Here is a 12,271-nt window from a genome sequence, read left to right on the forward strand (position 1 = left end):
CCTTCCCCCTCCCCCCTTAAAGACTTCATTTTGTTGCATCTTGAATAAAACTACATATAACACATCAATTCGGTCACAGTGTTCCATCATGAGATGTACAGCTGCACAGCTGGTGTTAAATGCAAGCATCTAGGCAATGCTTCGTTTCATTGACATCCAGAAGTGGTATTACAATTTAAAATAAATGCAGGTAACAAGAACAGAAATATTTGCAGTGAAGGAAGTGAAGCAGCATACCTGCTCTGGAATGCCAAGGAGCAAGACATGCTAAACAGAGCAGTCAAATTGTTAATGCTCTTGTCATGTGGTCAAAAAAAGAAAAATGGAAAATAGTGCATTCATAGAATTATTTGCATAAGATCAGTTTTTTCTGCATGTAAATGACTGAATACCTTATCCTCCATTCCTGTTCCATACAGGCAGCTGTTCCAACATATGCTGTCATTGAGATATTGACCCTTCAGTTTTTCAGTAAGTTACAGCATTCAAAAACGTATCATCTCAGAAGATAGCGGTATTTTCTATTTACTGCAGCACAACCCTGCAACTTTTCTTCCAAACAGAGAAAATAGTAGTGTTCAAAATCTCTGTATTACTAGCAGGTCAGAATTATTTAAAACTGAAAACATTCAGTTCCTTTGGGATTTACATACTACAAAGTACACACACTATATTACCGGCTATACATTTTTATTTGGATAGAATAAAAACCCCACACTTAAAATATTTTGTTGTCCAGCTATTTTAAGATAACTTTAGAAAATTAACCGCACTTGAGGTACCATTTGTCTGCGAAATTCACTTCCATCTCTAATATTCTATACCCAAATGACATTACAAAAAATCCACAAGAAATCTGCCGGTGGTGTTTTCCATCAGGCATTTAACCTCCCCCTACGTCCAAGGGCCACCCATCCCTGCAAGTAAAACCAGGCTGGCCTCGGCCAGCAAGGCCCCACGCTGCTCAGCAGCCCACTGCAGCACTTCCTACCGTGGGCTGCTCTCCCGCACCCACCGCGGCTTCTCGCACCCACCCGGCACCCCAGTGCTAACCTCAAAGGCAACACACCACACATGTTGTCACTTTAAGAGGCTGTGCCAAAGTTTCTGAAGTACTTTGTGACTTGTAGGACAGTAAGAAATCATTAATACACTTAGATATAATAAAAAGCCATAGATGTGTAAGTATAATAGCAAATGCAACCATCGGTCACATCTGACAATGACTGAAGTGCAGTTTCCAGATATTTTTGGTTTGCTGTTAGAGTGAAAAGCAACTCTTATCTCCAGCTCAAAAGGCAAAAATCATAGTAGCGTTTTCATCCTTCCTTCAAATGGCTTTTTCCCCCAAGTTTAAGTTTTAAATAACAGACTGTGTTCTAAGAAAAGGATCTGCAGCTCCACAGTAGGAAAAAAAAATCGCAATTTTATAGCAAAGAGTTTCCAGTTTACAATTAAAAATGCTTTGACTATTGGAAGCATAAGCAAATGCAAAAGAGAGCAAATGACCTACTGGAGATTAAATGAAGCATTCAGCTTTAAATTTCACAGTAAATCATTCACGTTATCAAAAGATCCAGAAAAATTCAGATTCCTGCCTCTCAAACTAGGTAACATTTATGCAACATCGACAAGATTGTGCTTTATGTATGTATATATAAAACCACAACATATAATATGGTTTACATCTATATAAAAATATTTGTATACACATGTGGATGTATTTATAAATATCTGTACATATATGCAGATATTTATACACACACAAAATTGTTCCCATTTTATAAACACACTTCAACACACATCCATTTTTGCTAAAAATGGACACCGGCTTGCATGCCAAATAACTTTGACACAAAAATTTCTGAATCTCAAAGTAACTTTACACATAATCAACTGTAAAGAGGCTTTCCAGTAGTTGGTTGTTCCCACCATATCCTTCAGATTATCTCCTAATTTTACCGAAAAAGCACTTCAGACATGACACTGAATACATTCCATTTACTATTCCAAGAATTATCAAATTATATTTTTTATTACTCTGAAAGCCAAACAGCTGATTTGGTCCTAAGATGACTAAAAGCCTGAGGGCACTGTTAAACCCAAACCTGCCACTAACAATTCCTTCTATCAATATGATGTCAGGAGGCATTTCCAGTCCTGCATCTCAGGGCAAGTCTCCTGTGTATTTAATTCTTTACAGCTGAAGAAAATGAAAGCCAAGTGCAATAAACTGATTACATGATGATTAATGCTGATTAATGGAGAATGACGACATTTTACATGCGGCATTCAGTAAATTCAAAATGTTGTTCAAAGGGATCTTTAAGCAGCAGGCATGATAATTCCCTACTTCTGTCACAATCACCAAGAGCCTTCATAACCAACTAATGCATGGAACAAATTACATGCTGCTTAAATCAAAATTTAAGGTACGGTTACGTTAGACATAACGATAGTCATTAATCATCCTAACCAACTCTTTATATTTCCAGGAAAGTCCTCTTATAGACCCACCTTACATCCAAACATTAAAGATATTGTGTTGTTGGTACATGCTACTTTACAGTGGCATAGCATCGGAGAAAAACAATCCAAGTTTTTTATGCTAGGTGACATCTTTTCAGACCCTGGGCACTTCAATCGATCCGTGACCGAGATTCCAGAAAAATGCCTCTGTAAACGCTGCTTGCTGCCTGTCTTTGACATTTAATCTAGGTCCATAGTGTTCAAAAATAAGCCTTCATATGAAATAGGTTGAATCCTTCAGGAAAAAAAAAAAATGCTTCCCATTAGAAACTGGCTCTTGAAAAAAGCAGCGCAAGAAACCCCGTGTCCATTTAAAAAAAAAAAAAAAATCCGAGTCAGCTTTACATTTAATGATGCGAGCATCAGCAGGAGGCGACAACCGCGCGGCGGCCCCGGTCGGGCCGGGCTGCTTCCGCCGGCGCCGAGGCGGCGGCCCCGCGGCAGCTCCACCTGCTGCGGCGCCGGGCTGCGAGCTGCCGCCGCCGCCCCCTCCGCGGGCGCGGAGCGGCCCGGCCGCAGGGCCCGCTGCCGCCACCGGGCACGGGAAAGCCCGGTCCCAACGCGAAGGTGCGGGATCAGGGAGCCGGGGAAGGTGGCGGCTTAACAGCAAGGAACGCGCTGACCTGCACTTCGCAGCGGCTCTCTCCAGCGAGGAGCAGCAGCCCACGAAATGAATAGCTGTGGGCTTTTTATTCCCCGTCTTCAAACATTAAAAATGCAAGGTTATTTGGCACAGGTTTAAAAAAAAAAAAGAGACTTTACTGACGAATAAAACTCCTCGTGGTCTACCGAAGTAATAAGGAAACAGCTACAGAAGTGTATGAATTTCAACGGATTGAAATGAGAAGCTGCATTTCCCCCTCCCCCCCCCGGTTGCCTATAGGAAAGCATAAATAATCTGGTCTCTGCATCAGTGTGGTTAGGAGGAGCTCTTGCTAAAGTGCTTCCTTTCAAGCAACTGCGCGTGTGACCACTTACAAGTCAAAACAGTTCGGGGCGGGGGGGGGAAGCTTTTTCCTTAACTGAAGTAAATATAGTCATTGCCTTCTAAAGATTTCTTTGCTGTATGCTAACAAGTCTCCAAGATACTAATTTCTTTTAAAAAGATTTTTTTTTTTGATCAGGCTTTATTATAAGGATACAAAAAAAGACAATAAAGTTCAGAGGTCCCTGCTGCAAAACCTGAGATTTTAATACTTTTTTTATTTTAGCATATTACATTACAGAATTTGATCAAAACCATACCCTTCTGCGATTTCTCTCTTCTTGTACCATAAACTAATAAGCCGTTCAATGGACTATCATGTTAAACCCATCACATCCATTTTTAATGGCATGTGAATGGCATTTTTAAAAAAGCATTCAAGACTTCCAGAGAACAGTCTTGTTAAATCTCCCTCTCCTCTTAAAAACGGCTGTTCACTTAAGGTTATACCTCCAGCAGCCTGCTGTCCCTTTTCTCATCTCCCTTGTACTTCATCTGGTTAACCTGATAAGCCCCTCTTGAGGGAGAAAGTTTAATGCAGTGTAGAAGTGACATGCACACTTACAGCACCAGAATCGGGTAGCTGCATAAATTTTGTCAGTCGTCTTTATATAAACGTGCAGATTGAGGAAACCAAAACTAAGGCAAGATGTCTGGAGGGAGAGGAGGGAAAAAAAAAATATGTAGCTCAGCCCACAGTAAACCTCAAAATAAACTTCATTTGCATGAAGACCTCTTTCTTAGAAGATCCATAGACTACAGAGGACAGCATTTCCATACTAATAAGCGTAGTTTTCTTTCCACTATGTGCGGTGATTTACATCTTCTCAGCAACTAGCCTTAGACCTGGTTTGCTATGGTAGGTCATTATCTGCATGCAAGGACAGCAACAGGGGCAGGACCAAAAGCAAAAAAAAAAAAAAAATTGCAAGTGTCCTGAAGTGTCCTACTTAAACATCATGGAAACAGAAACAAAGATGCAGGGAAGACAGACACTACGTTTAGCTAAGTTATGCTCAGTTTTACCTGCAGGTACATTCAAATTCAAGGAGAGTCCGAAGTGTTTAAGAAAAAAAAAACTTAAAAGTCTATTTTTCTTCAGCTGGTTGAGGTTACGTTATACAGGCCTTTGTCTGAAGAAACAGGACACCACAGAACTAAACGCATACTCAAATACCACTCCAAAATGAAACAAAAAATGCACAAGGGGAAGACACAGCCGTAGACTGTGGAGACTCCTGCTCCCCAGAGAACACAGGGATGTTCCTGTCCCACAAAACACCTTTTCTATGCACCACAGGTGAACAACCCAGCTAATTTCCATAACTCTGTTCAGTGTTATAATTTAATTCCTTACAAAAATAATATAGAGTCAAGCACATGCCAGTTTCATGACCACAAATAAAGCCAAAGAGCCAAAAACAGTTTCTGAATGTTACAGAAATAGCCCTTTGCAATATAGAAAGTATAGAGCTCTAATGTGCCATGGGCATAGAAGAATCAGAAAGAGGAAGATACGGTGTGCGCATCTACAAAGGATTCCATCAGTAAGATAAAAAAGAGAAAAGAAAGCTTAAGTAACTTCAGGCAGTTACATGTACATTGTTGATGAAGACTACGTAAAACATCTGACTCTTTCAGCCATGCATTTGCAGCTGTAAACAAATAGAATGGTTACACTGCAAAACTGTCCTGACCTTTATACAAAGACAGAAGAGTATCACATCTCACCATGCACATGCTTAAGAAAAGCAGCCTTTAAGTTTGTCAAATTAAAACATATCCCTGTATAGTTTACTGACTAAATCTAGAGATCTAATTGTAATGAGAATTTCACTTTCTCAAAATAAATTGTACTTATGGAAGGCTTTTATTGTAAATATGAATAACTAATGATCTCAACTTCATATTTCAAAAAGCTTTGTGTGTTATCATGCAGAGAAAAACACATCTACTCAGAATATCTGGGAATCTAGTTCAGAGCTCTAAGGAGACATAGCCGTATTTATTCATTTTTGAACTATTGTTCCGATTCAAATTGAAGGTTGAGTTAGTGTTTGAAAATACAAAATCTACAGAAAAATATTTACATTTCACGGCTTAAGGAGTGAGAGTATGTGAGAAATTCAGCAAAAGCTCCAAATGCTTTCAGCCAACTTTTACTCTACGTATCATGTCTGGCAGAACGGGTCCCCTTCTGTAAAAAAATGCCTTATACGGAAAAAGTACTAATTTCATCATTCAGGTCTAGTCTCCCTTGGTGTGACAATTATAACAGTATCATTACAATTACTGTTAAACTAGCAACATACACATACCTTTTTGTGTCTGCATACGTCTGATCAAACACTATACACCTACTGTACTGAGAAAGCTATAAACTAGAGAAACTTTAAAAACCAGAGCCCTTAAAAAGTTTTAATCAAAGTAAGTTTTGCTGTTGGCTCAGATTTTTACCACAAATTCACACAGTTCTGTCATCCCCCCAAACTTGCAAACTTCCCCGAAATCCACTCACAAACCTAGCAACTTCACCTCTCCTCCTCCTTCCTCTCAAGGAGGATAAGCATTCAAGCAACTTTGCTTTCTTTCATGCAAATTAGCATCTATTGAATACAGAAAAACAAAAGCCTAAATTCTCTTCCTGCCTAGGACAGTTTCACCTGACATTATACAAAGAAACATAAGAGTCACAGCTTTAAATAGGAAAATCTTAAGATAATTTAAAACTTTAAAATTGATGTTTACTTTAAAGTGGTATCACTAAAAGTGACTGTTACCATGCTATGAAAACACTACAAATGAGTTGTTCTTATTTGGAGTTTATTCTGCATGTTTACCTGGCAATAACTCATCTTTATACATGGTCCCCACATGCCCAATGAGAATATCCCTAAGACCTTCAGTAAGCGAAGACGACTAATTTGTTACTACCATAAAATGAGAAAGCTGCTACATCCAAGATTCCCAGCAGTATCAGTACTGGATAGGCAGAAACTCAAGAGTTAAGCAGCACCAGAAAACATCACCACCTGTTCAGAAACTTAGTGCTTCCCTTCAGCATTTGCCTACTAATCTTGATGGATGTGAATACCAATGCTACATAACTTTGCATTTTTTTTTTAAAAAAGCGAACAGCAGAAAAAATAATTGGTAGATAAAACAGGGCAGTAACTAAAAGCAACACTGACTTATAACCAAGCTCTCAGGTGTAAGTCTTATGCACTTGCAGACTATACTGAAGAGCACAGTGAAATCCACATAGTAGCACCCGTTCCCTCCATCCCATGTTCCACCCATATCCTCATACAGCACAGGTTAGGAGCCAAGCTCATAAGAACTTAGAGACCTGGAGTTTTTAATGACATGGGTAAGTGAAGGTCTATCTCAACAAATTAGCAACTGTTCAGAATACCAGCCTGAAGGGGAAGAGACTATACTGCCCAAGATATTTCTTCAAATAGGATGTGTCACAGAGTCACAGAAAGGCCAAGATTGAAAGAGACCTCTGGAGATCATCTAGTCCAACCCCCCCTGCTCAAGCAGGGTCCTCTAGAGCACATTGCCCAGGATCACATCCAGACGGGTTTCAAATATCTCCAGGGAAGGAGACTCCACCTCTTCTCTGGGCAACCTGTTCCAGTGCTCTGTCACCCTCACAGTGAAGAAGTTTTTCCTCACGTGTCCTCAACATACCACAGCAGGCACCTGCAGCCTGGTGGGACTCTAGTTTATGTCCCTCTCCCACAGGAGCCTGAATTGGTATGCTTCCAAGATACTTAACCCAGAAAAAATCGCATACGCCAAGTCTCCCAGTCCCTTTTCTACAGTCTAAACATAGAAGTTTTTCAGCATTAGAATTATTTAACTCTAAAACTATTATTTTAATCAGTGGGCTACATAACCTTGGTCTGTACAGATCACCATTTGGCCTTGAAAGACAACACAGGATTGCAAAGTTAATCTGTGCAAAGAAGCTTGGACACCGGTTTAAAAGAAAGCTCTAAACTAATGGCTATAACTGTTTCTTACTCCAACAGTAGTAATTTTGTAAGCAATTTCTATTAAGATAAATGAAATTCAAACACTAGTTTTATAAAAACTGATGTCTGGTGCAAACTATCTATTAGCATCCATGAAGCTCTCTTTGCCTTTGCCACTGTAATCCCCTGAAATGTCAGGGGACTGTCCAAATGGATTTTTGAGAAAGCAGCCAAAAAAATGTGCTACTTGTTTCTGCATGCTAAATTGCCAGAAAAATCATTTGCACAGTATTTTCAGGCAAACAGGTTTATTTATTAAAAACACCATGAGCTGAAAATTCCCCTTGCAAAAGATAGCTTTAGCAGCTACCTTAGAAACAGCAGCTTTTTTTTTGTCAGCTTGGCAGGTAAACACATTTACAGAAGTTATATCAACAGCCATTGCTGTACCTTACAGGGTGCTGTACCACCACCCCCCCAAGGGAGCTTGCAAGGGAGCTTAATGCTCTCATATACGCAAACTTTGCGGTGCCCACTCAGTCTGAACCATATGTGCTCAACACAATCATCACTGAAAGCACAAAAACTGAGAGAATCCCTTCTATTGTTTTGACAGGACCAACTACAGCAACAATAGAAAAATCTTTTCTGGGACAATCAGCACATTGTCAATGCAGCTCTTTGTACCTTAAGTTTCCAACATCTTAGAGGATACCATAGCCCCAATAACTTCAAAAGGAAGGTGGAATATTATTTTGGAAACATGAATTTGATTAATAGTGGCATTTTTCAAAACTTGCCCCGCAGTGGCACTTGAGCCCAGAACAGGTTCTATGAATAGAAACTTTTCAGTGGGTGTTCGTGCTTTTCTTCCAGTTTATTCCGAGGCTTAAATTGTTAAGCAGAAGACAGATCTAGGACAACATTCCGGTGAGCGTCCTTCATAAGCCTTGGTAAGTCAGGCCAAAAACAGACAAGAATACTTTCCTTCCCCACTGAATGACCATTATTATGGGCATTTTTATAAACTTGCTTTTGGAGCTCTCTTCGGTCCAAAAGAAAGGAGAAAAACTACTGCCATACCAGAAAGAACCCAGAGGTGCCTGTGTTATGATGTACTCTATATGTTAAAATAATCAAGCTTCAACACAGGAAACGCAAAATAACGACACTTGAGCATTCAGAAGCAAACCTTCACAAAAAAATAGACCTCCTTGACAATTAGCACTGGACTGAACTCTTAGGAATTTAAAGTGTGATTTCAAAGGAAAAAGGCGCTTTATTTAATCATACCATTCAAGTGTCCTGACCCATCCTGTCCCCTCCCCTGCTTTTTAGTAATTCTAAAACAATTGGTTAATTTCAACCAAATGTACTGCAGGGGTAGAGGTCTGGGAGGACAGCAATTACCTGCAAGTTTCCTAACAGTAGGGGGCAGGTAAGGAGGTAAGTAACAAAAAACTCCACTGAAGTGGGGGAAAAGGTTGCATAAGCAACAATATTCTTCTCCAAGAACTGCCTATCAAGGATACTAAAGGAGGGAGGAGAAAAAAGAAAAAGCTTCACAGTTTAGTACTGCAAGATGCTGGCTCACCCCAACAGAGAGTTACAGGAAGCCATGCTTTATGAGGTGCAAGGCCCTTCAAATGTCATGCTTTGGAATTTAAAATAGCCAGAAGTTGAATCTCTTCCTCCTCCTAATGTTTTTAAAGTGTTTTAGCAGTACTGGAGCACACATCTAAGTCTTTACAGTTTCCACCAAAAAAGTTCTTTAGAAGTAGACAGGTTACAGAAGTGACTAGTAAGGCTGCTGTGAAATCCATAATCCAGCCTTATTACTTCCTAGCTGGAAGCTACCAGCATTAGAAGAACACCTTTAAAGGGGGCTATGACAGTACTGAAAATGATTCATTTTACAAGACTTCAAGCTTGACCCAATAACAAGGATGTAAAATGCAAAAGATAAAGATGATACCAGGATTTTCTTCCCATAAGGCTGAAGTCTACCTGACCTACTCTGTCCAACTCACAGAGAAAAAGGAGCTTGATTATGTTGGTAACTCCACCTTTAAAGGCAGGGGGGAAGCACATGCGCGTACATGCGCGCACACACACACACACAGAAAGAGACCCCCTGCACTCTAATTAGAATACAACCCAAAGGAAATGCTCCCCCAAAACTAAAATACTACATTATTTCAAACATCTTTGACATGTCTAGAAACAGTACGACCTGAAAAGACCTTCCAAACTGAAGAACCATGAGATCCTTGCAAGAGTTAGGATATCATTCAGAAACTATCGCTGAAACCATTCTTATAGTGAAAGGATGCGATTTTTCAGGAGTTGCCTTTGATGTGTTGCTCCCATCTGTCCACAGGAGGAAGAAAAAAGTACATACATTTAGACCTATATAGTCCCACCCAACCATCAGAAAGATTTATAGTGAGCAACAGACATTTAATCCCAAAGATAAAACTGATCAATATAAAAGCTGATTAGGTAGCAGACCTTTTCTGAGGGACTGGAAGGCTTCACTCCTTTCTCTCTGCCCTCCTCCTCCCACCCTGACTTCCAAATGCAGCTTCCACCCATTTTGAGGTTGACATGGATGGACTCTAAACTCAAGCGATAAAGACTGTTCATGATCTGAGGCTATTCTCTCAAGGGTTATAGTTAGTAGAAAAGACTGGATCCTGCGTGGTATGATTCAGATTAGCTGAGGCTACTCCTCCCAGTGTAAAGGGCAATTTGGAGCAACGATCAAGCCAAGTCCTGCAGTTGTACCCCGGAGGACTCGGATGGCTAGGCTAGAGCACATCCTCCCAAATGGCAGTTTCCCGAGGCATCCATTCATTAGACTGAGACAGAAGGCCAGTCTGATTCAGCCTGTCATGCAAAAATCATTGGTTGGGGAGTGGAGGGAGGAAGATAACATCTTCTAAAGGATTACTGCAGACTGAAGGATTTTCATACGCTCTCCAGCAACTGAAGGATTGCTCGTAATCTTAGTCATTTTGTTTTATCTCTTGAAAGACAAGAGCTGCTTTTGGAGCAGCAGTTTTCAGTAGCGTACCACTTCAAATGGTCCATGCAGCAGAGTTAAGAAAAACAGCACTGCTGTTTAGTGACTTTCAAACTAGTAATCAAGCAACTGTGCCTCCATTGGCAAGATAAGGGTCCATAAGTCTAAAAACAAAAAAAAGTAGGGTGAACATACTAACAACAAATGCCTTCTATCTGGTGAAATCTCACACTACTCCAAATTCATTTCAACATCTGTTCATGTCTCCCTTATACAATATCCAGAAGAGACAGCACCTTAGTGTGTTTCTGCACTATTGCTTTGATGTAGCACGTTCAGAGCAGGAGCTGAAAGTCTCTCATAGCAAGATCAATACCAATACCCTCCACTGTCTCTGGGAACAACCTTCCTGCTGTCTGCAAACACAAATCAGACTTCCACTGCCTAAAAAAAAAAAAACACAGAAAAAAAACACACAGAAACACACACACACTGAAAACAGATCATGGCTCAATTAGTGAAAAGTAGTTTACCAAGAACAAGACAGAATCTAAGCAGTAATAATATTCCACTGATGCACAAGTATCTGCCATACATGTCTGCATATCAGGAGGACTATCACCAAGTTCTTTAAGACAACTATTTTTTAAAAGTCTTCTTTGCACCACAAATCTAGTATCATGTTTAAAGAGGGAAAACCACAAATCTAGTATCATGTTTAAAGAGGAACATTCCCACAGTGTATTTCTCCTGTCATTCTAACAGATTTGAACATTTCCAATTCAAACATTTAGAAGTCAGGGGGTGACATCTTCCTCTAAAGGAAGATGAATATATCCCTAATGCTACTCTTTAGATTCTTATGGATGGAAGAATTTGTGAGCTTGCATTCCAACTTTATCCATTTGTCCATCTTAAAGTGCTAGAGGAAAGGGCTAAGAAGGCTGTCTCAGTCTAGACAGGAAGGGTGTTGGTCATTCACACTTTGTTATTAACTGAGAACAGATAAGGAACACTGCTATTTGGGCTGGAAACAAAGCTGTTTGCAAGCCACTGACACTCCTGCTATCGTCTTGGAACCAAAACGCATAGTTCTTGAGGGGAGAGTTGCAAAAAGGCACAGGAGAGACAGCTAGCAAGAGACCAAGGATCTGAAGAGCTTTCAATAGGGCCCCCCAAAGCTTTCTTATCTACAAGGCTAAGGACTCAAAGGTAGACAAATGGATTGTTACACAAGTTGAAGATTTGCTAGACCACCAGGCTCAAAAAGAAATAATTAGAGTGATATCTGGTTAGCAGCTAGTAACAAGCAAGAGTACCCCAACGATAAACACGAGGGTCCATATTGTTCAACATTTCTCCAGTTGCAGGAACGACGGCACACAGTGCACTGCCAAGCTAACTGACAGACAACACTCAATTAGCAGGGCTAACAGCAGGACCTCAGCAACCTTGAGGACTGGGCCAGGAGACACCTCAAGCAGCTCAAAAGGGAGCTGCTCCATGTTCTGTAGCAAGGGTAGAACACACGCATGCGCGCGCACGCACACACCAGGAAGCAAGTGACTGAATAGTAGCTCTGTTGAGACAGATCTGAGGGTCATGGATTGCAGGATGAGTAAGAGCCAGGGAGGACTAAGTTATTTAGGGCAGAACCAATATAGCTGGAAGAAAGTATCAGTTCCCTCCAGCTGTTTTTAAGATGTATTTGCCCAATATTTCTGGTGTTGCTAGCACAGATTCATTCTC

At 40.4% G+C, this 12,271-nt stretch overlaps 1 protein-coding gene across 14 annotated transcripts in view; it reads right to left on the reverse strand.

The window, feature by feature from the left end:
• DLG1 (discs large MAGUK scaffold protein 1) overlaps positions 1–12,271 on the reverse strand; it is a 173,891-nt gene that overhangs the window by 127,623 nt on the left and 33,997 nt on the right. The window contains exon 1 of one of the 14 annotated variants that reach the window (XM_009688994.2): positions 2,518–2,856. The exons of 12 other annotated variants lie outside the window; for them this stretch is intronic. In XM_009688994.2, the coding sequence (XP_009687289.2) occupies positions 2,518–2,709 (192 nt within the window). In that variant the 5' untranslated portion in view covers positions 2,710–2,856. Of the gene's footprint in view, positions 1–2,517; positions 2,857–12,271 lie in introns of those variants that run through there. One more of the 14 variants, XM_009688998.2, reaches the window with a different exon arrangement.

The sequence above is a fragment of the Struthio camelus genome, chromosome 9 (assembly GCF_040807025.1).
Source record: "Struthio camelus isolate bStrCam1 chromosome 9, bStrCam1.hap1, whole genome shotgun sequence".
NCBI lineage: Eukaryota > Metazoa > Chordata > Aves > Struthioniformes > Struthionidae > Struthio > Struthio camelus.